Source organism: Macaca thibetana, chromosome 7 (assembly GCF_024542745.1).
Source record: "Macaca thibetana thibetana isolate TM-01 chromosome 7, ASM2454274v1, whole genome shotgun sequence".
Classification (NCBI taxonomy): Eukaryota; Metazoa; Chordata; class Mammalia; order Primates; family Cercopithecidae; genus Macaca; species Macaca thibetana.
This window is the reverse complement of record NC_065584.1, coordinates 143,720,613-143,737,012: the sequence shown is the minus strand read 5'-3', so window position 1 is coordinate 143,737,012 and position 16,400 is coordinate 143,720,613. Positions and strand designations below refer to the sequence as shown.

The following is a 16,400-nucleotide window of genomic DNA, read 5'->3' as shown; positions in this document are numbered from 1 at the left end:
TAGAGTCTTGCTCTGATGCCCAGGTTGGTCTTGAATGCCTGGTTTCAAGCGATCCTACCATCTTGGCTTCCTAAAGCACTAGCACTGTAGGCATGAGCCACTGAGCTTGGCTGGCCCAATAATATTTTGAAGGTGATATTCCCCTATGAGATATGGAGTCAGACTTATCTGAGAATTTATCATGTCTGTGTGTACCTAGGCAATGCCTAGTACAGATGCCATGCGTTTTCTTTCCAATTCATACTACATAACCATACCAGATGAATTTCCTACCCTAAACTACAGCTCCAAATATGGCAGTTCCTTGCACAAAACTACTGTTGTGTGTCATTATGCTTGCTTCTTTCCTGTAGTTATTTATTCTTTTAAAAAATTCATCATTTGTTTTCCCCATTCTAAAATTGTAAGCTCAGTGAGGGCAGGGACCAGTTGTAACTCCAGTGTTTAGCCGTGCTGTCTTATAATACACATTCGATTATATTGTTGCCAAACTACGTGAATGATTACTACAAGAATTTGGACAATATGATTTTTTTTTAACTTTTAAAAGAGATATAATGAACACACCATGTGATTCACCCATTTAAAAAGCACAACAGTGGTTTTTAGTATATTCACAAACTTGTACAATCATCACCACTATCTAATTCCAGAATATTTTCATCACTTTGATAGGAAAATGCATACCTATTAGCAAGTACTTCCATTTCCCCTCTCCCACAGCCCCTAGCAAACAACTAATATACTTTTTATCTCTATAGATTTTCCTATCCTGAACTTTCATATAAATGGAATTATATAATATGTGGTCTTTTGCTCCTGGCTTCTTTCACTTAACACGGTATTTTCGAGATTTGTCCATGTTGTAACATTTTGTTTACCCTTTTAGACAAGATAATGTTTAACACCCTTTCTAACTCTATGCTCAGATAGTCAAGGGAAGAGCTACAACCAAATTTTTTTCTTTTTCTTTTTCTTTTTTTTTGAGACAGAGTCTTGCTCTGTCGCCCAGGCTGGAGTGGAGTGGTACGATTTCCGCTCACTGCGACCTCCGCCTCCCCTGTTCAAGCAATTCTCGTGTCTCAGCCTCCCGAGTAGCTGAGATTACAGGCATGCACAACCATGCCGGGCTATTTTTTGTATTTTTAGTAGAGAAGGGGTTTCACCATGTTGGCCAGGCTGGTCTCAAACTCCTGACCTCAGGTGATCCACCAACCTCAGCCTCCCAAAGTGCTGGGATTAGCCTCAACCGAATTTCAGAAAGTATCATAGTATCATTATGCTTCATAGTTTTTTCTCTATGCCCTCAAGTTTATCAGTTTTATCTTCTACAGATCCCAGGAAGGGAGCCTGTTAAGACCCACCAAATTTACTTCCTCAGCCTCCAGAACAATGAAATCAAACTCCCTACCCTGATTTTGAGATTCTGCTTCCCCCCCACCAACCCCCCCCGCCAATCTTCTGGGAAATTCGACGCTCTGTAATAATGCATTTTTACAGTTCTGATTGTTTTCAGCAGATGTGTTGGCTGAGGTTGGATGGGGTTTCTTCCCACCTATCTCTCCTCTCTCCTTCCCTCTGCCCACCGCACGTGCAACAACTTTTCTGTCATCAAAATGTGCAAAAAAAAAAAAAAAAAAAAAAAAAAAAAAAAAAAAAAAAAAAAGAAGAAGAAAAAAAGAAGAAAGGAAAGAGAAAGAAAAACAGAAAAAAGAAAAGAAAGAAAAAGCAGCCGGAAGGCTTCCTTTGTTTTCCAAGGAAATTCAGGTAAAAGGAGGGGTGGGGAAATGATATTTTTGACTTTGCTCACAATCTAGACGTAGGAAAGAAAAAGGATTTCCTTTGGGCTGCTGCCACGACTCTGATGTTTTATGCTGATAAAATATTTCCTTCTTAAAAAAAAAGTTCTGGGAAAATCATGCATGCCACTTCAACTTGGAAGCGAAACCCACCCTAACTTTCGTCTTAAAACGCAGCGAAGTGAAAGGTCTGCTCCTCTTTCACGAGGGTTTTCTTCCTTACAGTTCGGGTCCTTGCTACCAGGAGCGAGCTGGGTCCGCAGATTTCTTCGGAGGCTGGCGCGGGAGGAGGACTACAGGATCCAGAGGTCTTTGGAAACTCCAGCAGCTCCAAGCTTGTTGGCTACTACGGTTTCCCTGAGGAGTGACGCTGCGAAAACAAACCCTGATTGGTCAGGCCTGAGCTGAGTTCTCCATTTATGGACAGATTGCCCGGCCCGAGCCGAGACTCAGCCAGAGGAGTACGGATTAAGTGGCCGAAGAAAGAGGAACGAGGCAGGCTAGCGAGGCGGACGCTCCGAGTGCATCGGACTCACCTGGGCCGGCGGCAAGCGGCGGCTCCGAGTGGGCTCCTGCCCTCCGCAGTATGCGCCGCGCCTGCTAAGTCGCAGCCGTCTCGCCCTCACCTAGCGCCGCCGATCCCGCCTGGATGGAGTCCCCCCTGGGTTCCCATTGGCTCCTGTGAGTGCTTGGGTGTCGGGAGCCTGCTTTTGGCGAGGGGAACCAACTTTTGAAGTTCGCCCAGGAGACTGCGTTCCAGCCCCAGCTCCCCGGCAGCGGGACTCGGCGGAGGCGCGACCGCGGCGCGAGTCACCATGGTGAGTTGGCCGCGCCGCGTCCCAGGACGCCGGGCCGGGGGACTGGGCAGGAAACCCCGGCGCGGTGCACCCACCTTGGGCGCGCTGCCCGGGCCAGGAGTGGAGAAGGTGGACGCGGGAGCCGGCACGTCGCGAGCTCTGATTTCCTGCCGCTTTCTGTAAACCCGGGCCAGGGGAGAGTGAGCGAGGGGCCAAGGAAAACTTTATTCCAAGTCGCCTTCTGCGTCGCGAAACTTTCTGTGGCCGGGTTGCTATGGCTGCCAGCTGTCGGAAGCCAGGGTGTGGGCGCATCGGCGGCGAGGGGCACGGCGCGCTAGGGGGTCCCCTCCTCCTGCTGGGACGTGGGGGATGCAGCCGGCAGGGGAGGTGCTCGCAGACTCGCGCCGCAGCCGCTGGCGGCGCCCCCTGCCCTCCCCGCGGCCGTGCCCGCCCCGCCCCGGGCACCCTCTCGCCGACTCCCTCTCCTCCCCGCCGCCGCTCCGCCGCCCGGCAGCGCCCGCAGCTGTCCCGCCTGGCAGCGGCACGCGGGCGGGGGCGGTCCCCGGCCTGCCCTGGCGAGGGGCGGCGCGGGCCGCACAAAGGCAGGCGGGGGCGCCAGGTAGGGCGAGCACCTGGCGGCCAGCGGGCTGGCTGTGGAGAGCCGGGGCGATCCGGGCGCTGACGGCAGCTACGCCGTCCCGGACCTGTGCCGGGCGCCGACCCCGGAGGTCTGGGCGCCCGGGACGCCGAGTAAACACCTCCCGAAGAGGACCCCACCCCTTCCCAAGCGCGAGGGGACCGGGGCTTTTCGGGGATCCAGGGGACGTTTCGCACGGAATGACGCTCTCGCGAGTTTCAAGTTTGTTGCTCTTTTCCCTTTGGCACTTTGGGAATGTATGGAAGGGGTCACCTCTTTGACTTGTGACTTTTCTGCTATTCCACCTCCCCAGTCCAGCTGCACTCCCCTCCCTCCCTGTATAACCTTAGCCACCTCCCTTGGGCTTTGGCGTGGTGTACTTTTCTTTCCGGGGCACAAAAGCAAGGACTCTATTTTGAAGAGATAGGCAGTTCATCAGAGAGAGAGAGAGAGAGGGAAAAAAAAAAAAAAAAAAAAAAAAACTATTACAAGTCTTCATAGTTTTCACACTTGCTTCTTTTCAAGTAGTCCTGCTTAGGTGGATGATGTCGTCCTCTTCTGGTTTGCTGCTGTTTTCTAATGGCTGTGGAAGAGAACCAAGTCAAAATGATAACCAGCACAACACTAATTAAACAATCGATAATCCGATGAGCAGCCTGAGGAAGGAGCAGCCGAGGCCCATCGAAACCTGCACTCAAAGCTCAGATACCCCCTTGCCCCGTGCTGTTTATTCAAAAGAATGATTACAAACAAACATCAATGAGAAACCTTTCAAGGCGTCCTCGACCAAAGCCTTTTCTTTTTACATAGTCCAAAATTAAGTCACTTTTGCCCCATCTAAGAGAACACTTTATCTCTAAATTTCCTCTTCCGGTTTTAAGGTTTAAGAAGTCAGTCTACTCCACGTTACTTTGGACCCCTCCCCTCACCCCAGCAGAGAACCATTCCCATTGGGCCTGTGTTTGGGTGAAGCTACCTCACTGGGCACCTGGTCCCTTGAATTGAAGCAATGTAATAGTCCTGGTACTTGAGAATTGCTGTAATCATTTTCCGTGGGTCAATATTTCTTAAAAAAATCAATGTGTTTATGTCAAGAACTTAAAGAATCTTACTGAATTTAAGTACTTGAGTGGTACCTTGAGGAAATTAACTTCCCCTCGGTTAAACTCATTTTTCATGCTGAACGGACTGAAATATAGTTTCGGTTGCCTTTTCCGAAACCTGGGACACCATGCTTAATTCAGCCCCCTTGCAGATGAAGTGGAGGTTTGGTTAAATGCATGCGAAGAAGGCATGCTCTAGGAAGGAGACGGTTCTATCCGGGGACAAGGTGTGACTTACCGATTGATGGGCTCCCTGCCATCAGCACAGATGGGCATGTTGTGCGCCGCCAGGCGACTATCTGTGCATCAGATACGATTGCTGAGGTCACAGTTAGCTGAGGGAAAAGTTGAAACAGCTGGCTGTCCTGAAACAGGAGATGTGCCATTGGTAGATCTACTGGATCCAGAGTGATGTGGCTGAAGTTAATCATTTCTTTCCTGACTTGAAAAATTGTTCATTATGTATGTGAAGTTGCCTTAGAATAGAGCATCATCTTAAATATTATCAGAAACCCAAGTTACAATATTTAATGTTTATGTAAGATTCCGGCAAGCCAAATGATACTTCATTTTGTGTTCTACATGTGCCCAGGCCTGGCCAAGTTGTATCCCTTCAGCTGCTTAGAACAGGAAGGGAAAGGACATTACCTTCTTTGGGTGTGGCTGAAGATTAGCGTGGAGGCTAACAGTCATCAGAAGGCCCTTGGCAGCCAGGCACAGTGGCTCACGCCTGTAATCCCAGCACTTTGGGAGGGGCTGAGGCAGGAGGATCACTTGAGCCCAGGAGTTCAAGACCATCCTGGGGTAACATAGTGAGACCCTGTTTCAGTTAAAAATTATTAGGAAGAAGAAGAAAAAGAAGGCCCTTGGCTGGGCTGTAGGGAGAGCACCTGTACTGTGGACTTCTTCGGTGTAAGTGTGTGTGTGTTTGTGTGTATGTGTCTTTTAGGAAGTCTGGTAGCATAGTAGGAGGGCTCTCCATCTGTACCCGAGGCCCTACTAAGACTCATTCAGTTGTGACTCATAAGGAAAATAGCCATTTTCATTTTCTGACTCATGAAAACAGTGTACAGCTTGTAGTTCACCTTCTGTCTTCCTCCTGAAAACTCACTTTGGGACACTTTTCTATCTTGAGAAAACTAAGAACACTACCAGGCAATAGTTATTTGTGTCTTTTTCCTTAGGAGACTCGAAGAAGTTAAAAAAACCCCTGCACATCTTTATAATTTAGTGTAGGTTGTTTAGCAGAGTACAAAAAAATCTCTGTTGACTTTAATCGTAATACACATCTAAGGCTTCCTTTGGAGAATCTGGGTTTATCATCATCCGCAAAGGAAATTCAGCTATTGTGCCCATGACCAGTTTGAACTCTCTGATAGACTCAAACCCATGGCTCTAGATCTGCTGTGTACTTTGGATCCAGAAATTGTGATTCATTTTAATGCAAGGTTTCTGTGCATTAAATATACAGAAATATTTGAGCAAATCTGAATTGACCATCACCTCAGAACATGTTCAAGATCTGTTCCCTTTTCCTTACTTGCATATACTTGTGAGTAAATTATAGATATGACACACAAGAATACCCAGGAATAGATTTACAACCTAGAAATCTGATGGATAACTGATGATAAGGTAGGTAAGTTCCTTTAGGTGACGGCATGGCATGTGTTTAGAAAGTTTGGAATACATTTCAAATGTTTCCTGGGAAGGTAACCTACTTGATTTCCACTGATTAGTTTATCAGATAGCTAGCAGTCTCCTAGTCAAAACAACACAATACAACAAAACAAAACCAGAAAGGAATGGGATCAAGCACAAAAAAAGTTCTGATGGAGGCAAAGGGTTAGGGAAATACCTAGAGTCCGGGACATTATCTAGGGACAAGTGTGAGTGGGCTGTCCTAGTTGGGAAATATTTGAGAGGCCAGGCATCTCCTTGGAGAGAAAACGAGTGGAGCAGTGGATGGAGAGGGATGGAGAAGTATAAGAAGCAGACGTTCACTGAAGTTGAAAGTCACCTCACACCACACTTTTGCTGAGGACTACAGCCTTGTCAGTGGTTGCAAACTTTTTTTTTTTTTTGGAGAGGGTTCCACTATGTTGGCCAGGCTGGTCTCAAACTCCTGACCTCAGGTGATCTGCCCGCCTCAGCCTCCCAAAGTGCTAGGATTATAGACGTGAGCCACCACGCCCGGCCTCTGCCAATTTTCATATGTGACTTGATCATCTCAGAGGGGCCAAACACACCTGCAGTTTAGCTGTTTGCAGCCACTTTAGTGTAAGTCTTAACATGGTGTCCTTCTGTGAACCACAGTGCTTCTTCTCATTCACTCACCAGGAAGAATGACTAAACGTTCACCACATACCCAGTAGTGGCGTTCAATATTTATTGATACATCCGCACCTTCCTACTGGGTCTCCCTAAAGAGAGGGAGCTGCCTGGTATTTTCAGCCCATACAATCTCTAAGCTATTATAACAGGGAAAGTCTGCATCCAGCTGCTACTATTTGGAGCTATTTCAGCACCTGTGTAGGATGGTTCCACGAGTGGTGAGGCTGCAAATTGAACTTTTCTCTTCAACCCTTCAACTCCTTCCTCCACTGAAAATGCCATGGCCTCCAATGTCACATGATGGACTTCTTGTTTGTCACTCCTTTCTCAGTTGAATCTCATGAATTGGAGGTCTGTCTCAGGAGTTATCCTGAGGGTTAGATAATGAGCAGTGGTGAGCATTCTGATAACTTGGAATACAACATTTTGCTTCTGTGCCTACTGTGGGCATGTGAAGAGCTCCGGTGAGACTCAGTGAAAGACAACATATAGTGCCTTGTGTTTCCTCATGAGACAAGTATGGGGCCTTATTATTTGTTAGGAATTTGAGAAAGCTCTTTATCTGCTTCAAAAAGCAGAAATATTTTAAATCTGTGTAAGTGCAAGGTATTATAAACTTCATGGTAGGATATATAGGAATTATGTACAGTCATGATTTTCCAAGTTTGAGTCTTTTTTTTTTTTTTTTTGCAAAAATGCAGCAACTTGTGTTTTTACCAATCTGTGATTAAAATGTTTCTTAATGGTGCGTTAAAAAATTTTTTTTCTTTTTCTCAGCATGCTGAGATGATATTTACAGAGTAAATAAGAGGTTAAAGGTTAAATGCCGAAGATATTAAAATAAACATCTCAGCCTTATAATCACATTCTGTGATAGTGCTAAACAAATTGTGTTTTGAATTTCAATTTCAGAATTTATATTGGCAGAGACAAAAGGATTTTGGGGCATCCTAGCAAAGTATTGTTTTCATATATCTTTGGGACAGCCACACTTGAGAGAAGTACAACTATAAAAGCCAGCCCTAACATAATGACATGGACTTTGACAACCCATAGAACTTAAACCGTACATGTGAATGAAGTTGGCCCTCCCTTCTGAGTTACCACCATGAGAATGACGTCATTGTCGTTGTTCAAAGCACTTTTGAATGGTCATTTATGAGCTATGTAATAAAACCTATTTTTTGCCGGGTGTGGTGGTTCAGGCATTTACCAAAAAAAAATTTAAAAATTAGCCAGGCGTGGTGGCATGCACTGTAGTCCCAGCTGCTTGGGAGGCTGAGGTGGGAGGATTCCTTGAGCTCAGGAGTTCAAGTATGCAGTGAGCTGTGACTGCGGCACTGCAGCCTGGGTGAGAGTGAGAGAGGGAAAAAGAGAGAGGAAAAAAAAGAGACAGGGCTGGGCCCTGTGGTTCACGCCTATAATCCTAGCACTTTGGGAGGCCGAGGTGGGCAGATCACCTGAGGTCAGGAGTTTGAGACCAGCCTGGCCAACCTGGTGAAACCCTGTCTCTACTAAAAATACAAAAATAGCCAGGTGTGGTGGCTGACACCTGTAATCCCAGCTACTTGGGAGGCGGAGGCAGGAGAATCACTTGAACCTGGGAGGCGGAGGTTGCAGTGAGCCTAGATCATGCTATTGCACTCCAGCTTGGGCAACAAGAGTGAAACTCTGTCTCAAAAAAGAAAAAGAGAGAGAAAGAAGGGAAGAAGAGGGAAGGAGGGAAGGCCTTATTTTTTATTTTTTAACTCCTTAGTGCCCAGTGCGATCATTCCTATTACTCACCAGACTTTACACCATATACCTCTCAGCTGTTTCCAGAAGTTACATTGTGCCTCAAAGGCAGAACAATTAGCCCCACTAAAGAGATGCAGTATCCAGCAGGTCCCTCTTTCCTGGAATAAGTATAATAACTGCTCTGAAGGGGGTACACTCTCTTGGGTCTTTTTAGCTCTGATAATGTTTGTTACAAAGTCATTTATAGCACTTTAAGGTCATACACTACATTACAGAAAGTAAAACATAGGCTACCTTGTAGAAAGCCCAGAAGAGAGCTTAAGAATTCTATCCTAAGTCCGTTCGTTAACTTCACAGAGAGATCTAGAGAGGTTAAATGACTTCCAAAGTCTCGTAGCTATGTTTTAGCTGAGCTGGTGCCAGAATCCAAGGTAGATCTGATCCAGTGCAGATCTAACCTTATTAGATCCCAGTCGAATAAAGTTTTTCTTACCAAACAGTGGTGGAAATCATTCTTTAAGGGTCTGGACGTGACCAGGTAGTTTTCTTTCTCAGACTTTTCAAGAAAGTCTGCTTGTAGGTGGAAGGTTACTGTACTAACTTCATTATAAGAAATTTAGAAGAATTCAGCCGGGCGCAGTGGCTAACGCCTGTAATCCCAACACTTTCGGAGGCTGAGGTGGGGGGGATCACCTGAGGTCAGGAGTCCGAGACCAGCCTGGCCAACATGGTGAAACCCCGTCTCTGCTAAAAATACAAAAATTAGCCGGGTGTGGTGGCAGGCTCCTGTAATCCCAGCTACTTGGGAGGCTGAGGCAGGAGAATCGCTTGAACCTGGGAGGCGGAGGTTGCAGTGAGCTGAATCACGCCATTGCACTCCAGCCTGGGCAACAAGAATGAGACTTTGTCTCAAAAAAAAAAAAAAAAAAAAAAAAAAAAAAAAGATTTAGAAGAATCCACCCATAGTACTACCACACTCTAACACAGTAATTATTTTTGTCTTTGGGTTTCCTTCCAGTCTATTCAAATGCACTGCATTTTTGTTTGTTTGTTTGTTTTTCTGGAGATGGAGTCTCACTCTGTCGCCCAGGCTGGAGTGCAGTGGCACAATCTCGGCTCACTGCAACCTCCCTCTGCCTCCCAGGTTCAAGCAATTCTCCTGCCTCAACTTTCTGAGTAGCTGGGATTACAGGTGCGCGCCACCACACCCGGCCAACTTTTTTATTTTTAGTACAGACAGGGTTTCACCGTGTTGGCCAGGCTGGTCTTGAACTCCTGGCCTCAAGTGATCCACCCACTTCAGCCTCCCAAGGTGCTGGGATGACAGGTGTGAGCCACCACATCGGGCCTCAAACACATTGCTTTTATGTGGTTGTAATTATGGGGCAAATATATAATTTGTGCTCTGTATTTTTCTACTTGTTTTAGAAATCCTTTTTCTTGATAAGTGTATTATATTTTGGTGGCAGTATTATAATCCCATGTAGCCTGATCACCTACTGTGTGTCATAACTGCATGGAGACTTCCTCCAGAAGTGTGCACGGGGAGAGTTCCTCCTTCCACCCACTAGAACTGCTGTGGTCAGTAATGGGCTGCTTAATCTTCTTTGGCTCCTGAGATATGAAGCCCCCTCTTTGGGTGAGTTTGGGATGCATACTCCACATTCCCAGGTTCTAGCCCAAAGGTGCCTACCATTGGTGCTCCCCCTGGATTCTGGCATTGACACTCAAATGTGTGATACCAGTGGGTACTCAGATGTCTGGGTCTTCCTTGGCAAATATGGCTGGTCCTACCAGAGAACGGGAGTGGTTGGAGATGGAGAGCTTTGAATCCCAAAGTAGAGAGAAGACATTGCCATGGCAAAGGAGGTTAGCAAACAGGCTTGGTGAATTAGGCCTGGGCACAGTGGCTCAGGCCTGTTATCCCAGCACTTTGCGAGGCCGAGGAGGGCAGATCACTTGAGGTCAGGAGTTCGAGACCAGCCTGGCCAACGTGTTGAAACCCCTGTCTCTACTAAAAATACAAAAAAATTAGCCGGGCGGGGTGGTGGGCACCTGTAATCCCAGCTACTCAGGAGACTGAGGCAGGAGAATCACTTGAAATGGGAGGTGGAGGTTGCAGTGAACCAAGATCATGCCACTGCACTCCAGTCTGGGTGACAGAGCAAGATTCTGTCTCCAAAAAGATTAATTAGGCTCTGCCTCTGCTTATGAGAAGCTCCCCGTATAGTGGAGAAATAACAAAAGGCTTCCATATACATGATTTCATTTCATTCTAGCACCAGTGTTGGTTTTCATTGCCATTTTGCAGGTAAGAAAATCAAAGTCTAGTGATGGGAGGGGAATTATTCAGGGCCACACAATTTGTATGTAACCAACCAGATCTGCTAAGTCCATGCTTTTTCAAAAGCAATTCAATAAATTATTTATAAATTTGACAATACCAAGTCCAAGTATTTGTATAATTTTTCATTATTTCACATACTCCTGAAGGAAGGTAAGGCTGATAGAAAATCATCAATTTTGGTTGATTTTATTCAGTAATACCAGGGTGGGATAATTTAGACTTAAAAACATTGTCTGTTATGAGTAGTAGTGTTCTGCGTTTTAATTTCCTTGCTTTGGGACTTTGCCGTAGAGACTAGAAGATGTCATAGCGAGAACAAGCATAAAAGTAAGAGAAAGTCGGCCGGGCGTGGTGGCTCACGCCTGTAATCTCAGCACTTTGGCAGGCGGAGGCAGGTGGATCGTGAGGTCAGGAGATCGAGACCATCCTGGCTAACACGGTGAAACCCCATCTGTACTAAAAATACAAAAAATTAGCTGGGCGTGGTGGCGGGCACCTGTAGTCCCAGCTACTCAGGAGGCTAAGGCAGGAGAATGGCGTGAACCCGGGAGGCTGAGTTTGCAGTGAGCTGAGATCGTGCCACTGCACTCCAGCCTGGGCGATAGAGCGAGACTCTGTCTCAAAAAAAAAAAAAAAAAAAAGTAAAAGAAAGTCGTACTAGAAGGCTCTCTAATCTTAACTAGGATTAAAAATAACAAAATAGGAAAATGAGATAACAGAGATTTAGCTGTTTAATTCTTATATATGCAACAACAACAAAATTAGAATATCACATTGTTAGTGTCTTAGGAATTTATTTGGTGTGACCACCATTTGATGTTGACAGCAATTTAGGATAATATTACATGGTAACAGATTGTTTTGGACAGTATTATCTGATTCTAAGAGATTTTCAATGAAAAAAAAATAGGGCCGTTTTTAGTGTCTTAGGAAGATGCAGACCTTATAGAAAATTTTAGATTTAAATTCAAAAGCATCTAATAAGCTATTATAAGAATGTAAGTAAAGATCGCTTCCTTCAAGACTTGGGAATGCTGTAATGCAGAAATATGCATCAATGCAAAATGATGACATTGCCCTTTCCCCCCATCATATTATCAGAGATTCCTAACATTTGGATGGGAGAATGTCCTGAAGTCCTCTGAAAATATGTTGGAAGCTACTGACCTGTTCCCTGACAGTGTTCATAATAACAAATAAACATTCCACAGATCACGAGAACAAACAAAACAGGAACAATCTAAATGTTCATTAGAAGAGAAATTCATGTGGCTTATTTGATAATATAGTATCAATATGGATAGGTGTCACAAGGGTAGTGTTTGGTAAAGAAGCAAGTTGTAGAAAGATGCATATCTGAAACCATTTAAGAAAAATGTCAAAAACACAAAATAAGACTACATATGTTATTTGGGGGTCTATACATTTATTTGTGTGTGTGTATATATATGTATTTGTGCGTATATTATTAAAAAAATATAGGCCAGGCATGGTGGCTCATTCTTGCAATCCTAGCACTTTCAGAGGCCGAGGTGGGTGGATCACCTGAGGTCAGGAGTTCTAGACCAGCCTGGCCAACATAGCGAAACTCCGTTTCTACTAAAAATACAAAAATTAGCCTGGCGTGGTGGTGGATGCCTGTAATCCCAGCTACTCGGGAGGCTGAGTCAGGAGAATCGCTTGAACCAGGGAGAAGGAGGTTGCAGTAAGCTGAGATCATCCCACTGTACTCCAGTGTGGGCGACCCAGCAAGACTCTATCTCAAAAAAAAAAAAAAAGAAAAAGAAAAAAAGAAAAAAAATCCACAGACTAGAAAGATCCCTACCAAGTTCAAAATACTGAAGGGAGAAAGAGGAAAGGGAGACGACCGAGTCAGTAATGTTTTATTTGCTTTATATATGGAAAAATCCAAAGAAAATATGAGATATTATTAATTCTAGGCAGTTGTACATATATATTGCTTTGTTATTCTCTGTAGTTTTAACATCTTTTCTCAGTTCAGCTGAGACCAAAAAATGCATATAAATATAATTCTTCATTTAACTTCAGGAGGTTTATAAACCCCTGAAGCCCATACAGCGGCATTCCAAGAATTACAACAAACATTGTCTTGAAATGAGTATTAGGGAGTGTGGTAAATTTTGGATCTATATCAGGTTATTTCATTGACAGTTGACATACAATCACATCAATAGTGAGTCCCACTGACTATTGTATAAAGAGTCATTAGGGGATATGTCTCCCAATGTTCAATACATCTTAGCTCTGCTTAGTCACCTTTCCTTGTGTTGGCTTTCGGTGTGACAGATCACCCAAACTCAGTAACTTAAATAATAAACATTTATTCTTTCTCATGATTTTGTGCACTGGCATGGCAGTTCTGGTCTCAGCTGGTTCCTTCAGTCACTGTGGTCAGCTAGTGGCTTGGCTGGGAATGGATGATCTAGGGTGGCCTCACTCACATGTCTGGTAGTTGGTCCAATCTCAGCTGGAACCATTGGATGGCTTGGCCACGTATCTCTTGTCACAACAGGCTAGCTCTGGCTTGTTTACATAGTAGTGGTCACACCACAGGGTTCCCAAGAAAAGCAAGGGTACAAGCTCCAGGGCACACGCATTTTCCAACCTTGGCTTGCATCATGCTTGCTATTTTCCCCACTGGCCGAAGCAAGTCACACTGTCAAGCCCAGAGTCCTTGTGGAAGAGGACTCCCCAAGGGCTCAGATTCAGTTCCCCACCCTCAACCTTTTCTGTCACCTTTCCTACATTGCCTGAATATATGGAAGCAGGAATAGATTCAGTGGTAGCTCCAGTTTTCCCTGGCTGATCCCCCAAACCCTTGTGTTTGACAGAAGCCAGCATGGCTCCTGCTCTGTCTGCTGCTGTTTTCCCAAGGCATGAGGAATTGGAGCTGAAGTCCATTTTGTGTTGATGGAGACTCAGTCTGATTCTAAAACTGCTATCTTTTGTTGGGGAAAAAAGGGCAAAAGCAGAAGCTAACAATTTTTCTATCTGCTAAAGAGTGCTTTACAAAATAAGAGTGCTTACAAAATAAGAAACATTTTACATTAAGCCCAAAGTTAGAGGGCAGTCCATCATGCCAAACCATGCTGGGCTCAATGGCCTGCTGGACAGAAAGGGGAACGCAAGCCTTCTAAGGTGGGGACAGTACTTCTTGCTGCCCAGTTCTGCGTTTTCACCCACCTCTGAGCTGTCCATGTGGAGAAAGGCTTTCCTCACACAGACAAAAATTCTTTTTTTTCCCCTTGGTTGAAAGTCATGTCTTTTGGATGGTAAGATGGTTCTCAAAATAACCCTGTGTCGATTCCATATTCTGTGAGCCACAGATCGTGCTATCTGTGGGCTCCTCAAGATGTGAATCGAGTAGGATTAGTTTAGCTTCATGCCTAGGACTTGCACAGGACATGAAAAATGCCTTAACCTACTGATTTTTCACTTTGACTACTTTCTGTCTCTGTCTCTCAATCAAAAATTTGAAAAAACGTAAGTAGAGAGAAAACAAATTCCTCAACTTCAACAATTGACAACTCATGACCAATCTTGTTTTCACTGTTCTTATCTTCCCCCGGTTTCTTTTGAAGCAAATGCTAGATAGCATAACATTTCATCCATAAATATCTCCACATTATATTGGCTTTCACATAGAGCAAAGCTGGACACTAACTGCTCATTGGACTGAAAGAAGAGCTATGCTCAGAGAACCAAAGCAAATAGCTTCCCTTTAACTTTTAATACGAGTGGCTTTGTTTTATAGAATGATGTAGGCATCTCCAGCCACTGAGGGGACTTCTTCGAGCTTGGCCCAGCGTCATCCACAGAAGGATCTGGCAGTGATATCTTGGCATTCACATCTTAGTGTGCAGGATAGCATTGGTTCCCCATCCTACAGTCCCAGCTCTACCTAGGCACTACTCATATGTATCATGGTAATAGCTGTAGAAAATAATATCCCTCGCTCCCTCACTGCCTTCCTCTCTTCCTCTTTTTAGAGATGGGGTCTTGCTGTGTTGCCCAGGCTGGTCTCAAACTCCTGGATCCTCCCATCTCAGCCTCCCAAAGTGCTGGGATTACAGGTGTGAGCTCTGTCACCCAGGCTGAAGTGCAGTATGTGATCTTGTCTCACTGTAGCCTCAACCTCCTGGGCTCAAGAGAGCCTCTATCTCAGCCTCTTAAGTATCTGGGACTACAGTTATGAACTGCCACACCTAGCTAATTAAAATATATGTATATATTTTGTAGAGACAGGGTCTCACTGTGTTGCTCAGGCTGGTCCAGAACTCCTGGTCTCCAGCGATCCTCCTGCCTTGGTGGCCCAAAGTGCTGGGATTATAGGTGAGAGCTACTGTGCCCAGCCTTGTTTCTTTCAGTGACCAACTACCTTTAAATATGGAATGTCAAGATGAGAAGTATCCTGGAGACCACTTCCAGGGTAGTCTATGAAATTGTTTGTGTCCACGTTCATTCTTATGTGAATTTTTTCCTGGGAAAAAGATTCATAAATCCCCAATGTGGTTCATAGTCTCCCGAAGTGACCCTATAAGTTCCAGAGAATTGTAGTGGCCTGACCTCAGTCTCTCAGTTACTTGGCAAGTTAATAGCAGAGTTGTCCCTAGAAGACAAGTCTCTTGACCGACAGTTCAGGAATTATGGTCGTAAACCTGCTTTTACTGGAAATGTTTGAAAGTCAAACATAATAGAGTATTAGAAGAAAGGTTCAAAGTGGTAAATACTTCTGTGATCACAAAGAAAAATGCATTCAATACAGACTCTAAATAAATATAAGTCAGGTACATAAAGTTTTTACTTTATATAATTAATTGAAAACCCATTATTGACCGGGCACGGTGGCTCACTCCTATAATCCCAGCACTTTGGGAGGCTGAGGTGGGCGAATCACCTGAGGTTGGGAGTTTGAGACCAGCCTGACCAACATGAAGAAACCCCGTCTCTACTAAAAATAAAAAATTAGCCGGATGTGGTGGCGCATGCCTGTAATCGCAGCTGCTCGGGAGGCTGAGGCAGGAGAATCGCTTGAACCTGGGATGCAGAGGTTGCGGTGAGCCCAGATCGTGCCATTGCACTCCAGCCTGGGCAACGAGAGTAAAACTCTGTCTCAAAAAAAAAAAAAAAGGAAAACCCATTATTTTCCTGGTGAGGATACATTGATAATAATTATAAAATCAGTACTTAATAGTTGAGGGCACATAAGATATTGCTGGGCTTTAATATCTGGACTCTGGGGCAGATTTCTGTGCTTTGTTTCTATGATCTAGAGCTAGGGCTTGGGGTGTAGAAAAACTGGGATGGCCTTTTCCTTCTAGCTCTTTCTCTCACACACCCCCACACCCCAAACACATGCTCCAACTAGTGTCCTTTTATTTCCCCACAAGGCCTCTTGCCCATCCTCTCCTTGAAGCATTCATCTGGACTTGGAAAGGATGAGGAGAGCTGGAGAAGGCAGGAGACATAGTTTGCACCTGCTGAGAAGTGAGGAAACATAACTAAGGCCACCAAACGAAAAGGAGCTCTCTCCTCCTCCTCATCCTCCTCTTCCTCTTTCTCCTTTTCCTCCTCCTCCCTAAGGCTCTCTTGATCCTCCTTGGTCCAGCCCTGCTTAGCAACTCT

The 16,400-nt window shown here is 45.0% G+C and overlaps 2 protein-coding genes across 2 annotated transcripts in view; both read left to right on the top strand.

Moving 5' to 3' along the window:
* The first annotated feature begins 1,812 nt into the window (after window positions 1–1,812).
* Window positions 1,813–16,400, top strand: part of MYO1E (myosin IE) — a 240,413-nt gene continuing 225,825 nt past the window's right edge. Inside the window, exon 1 of the mRNA XM_050796778.1 lies at window positions 1,813–2,617. Coding sequence (XP_050652735.1) covers window positions 2,615–2,617 — 3 coding nt within the window. The 5' untranslated portion in view covers window positions 1,813–2,614. The remainder of the gene's footprint in view (window positions 2,618–16,400) is intronic.
* LOC126958484 (actin nucleation-promoting factor WAS-like) lies at window positions 2,616–5,848 on the top strand. The gene has a single exon (XM_050796841.1). It carries the CDS (start codon window positions 2,871–2,873, stop codon window positions 3,276–3,278), a length of 408 nt encoding a protein of 135 aa, XP_050652798.1. The 5' UTR covers window positions 2,616–2,870; the 3' UTR covers window positions 3,279–5,848.

Excerpts from the sequence above, each read along its gene's own strand:
- LOC126958484 (XM_050796841.1), top strand. The coding sequence starts at position 2,871 with ATGGCTGCCAGCTGTCGGAAGCCAGGGTGTGGGCGCATCGGCGGCGAG.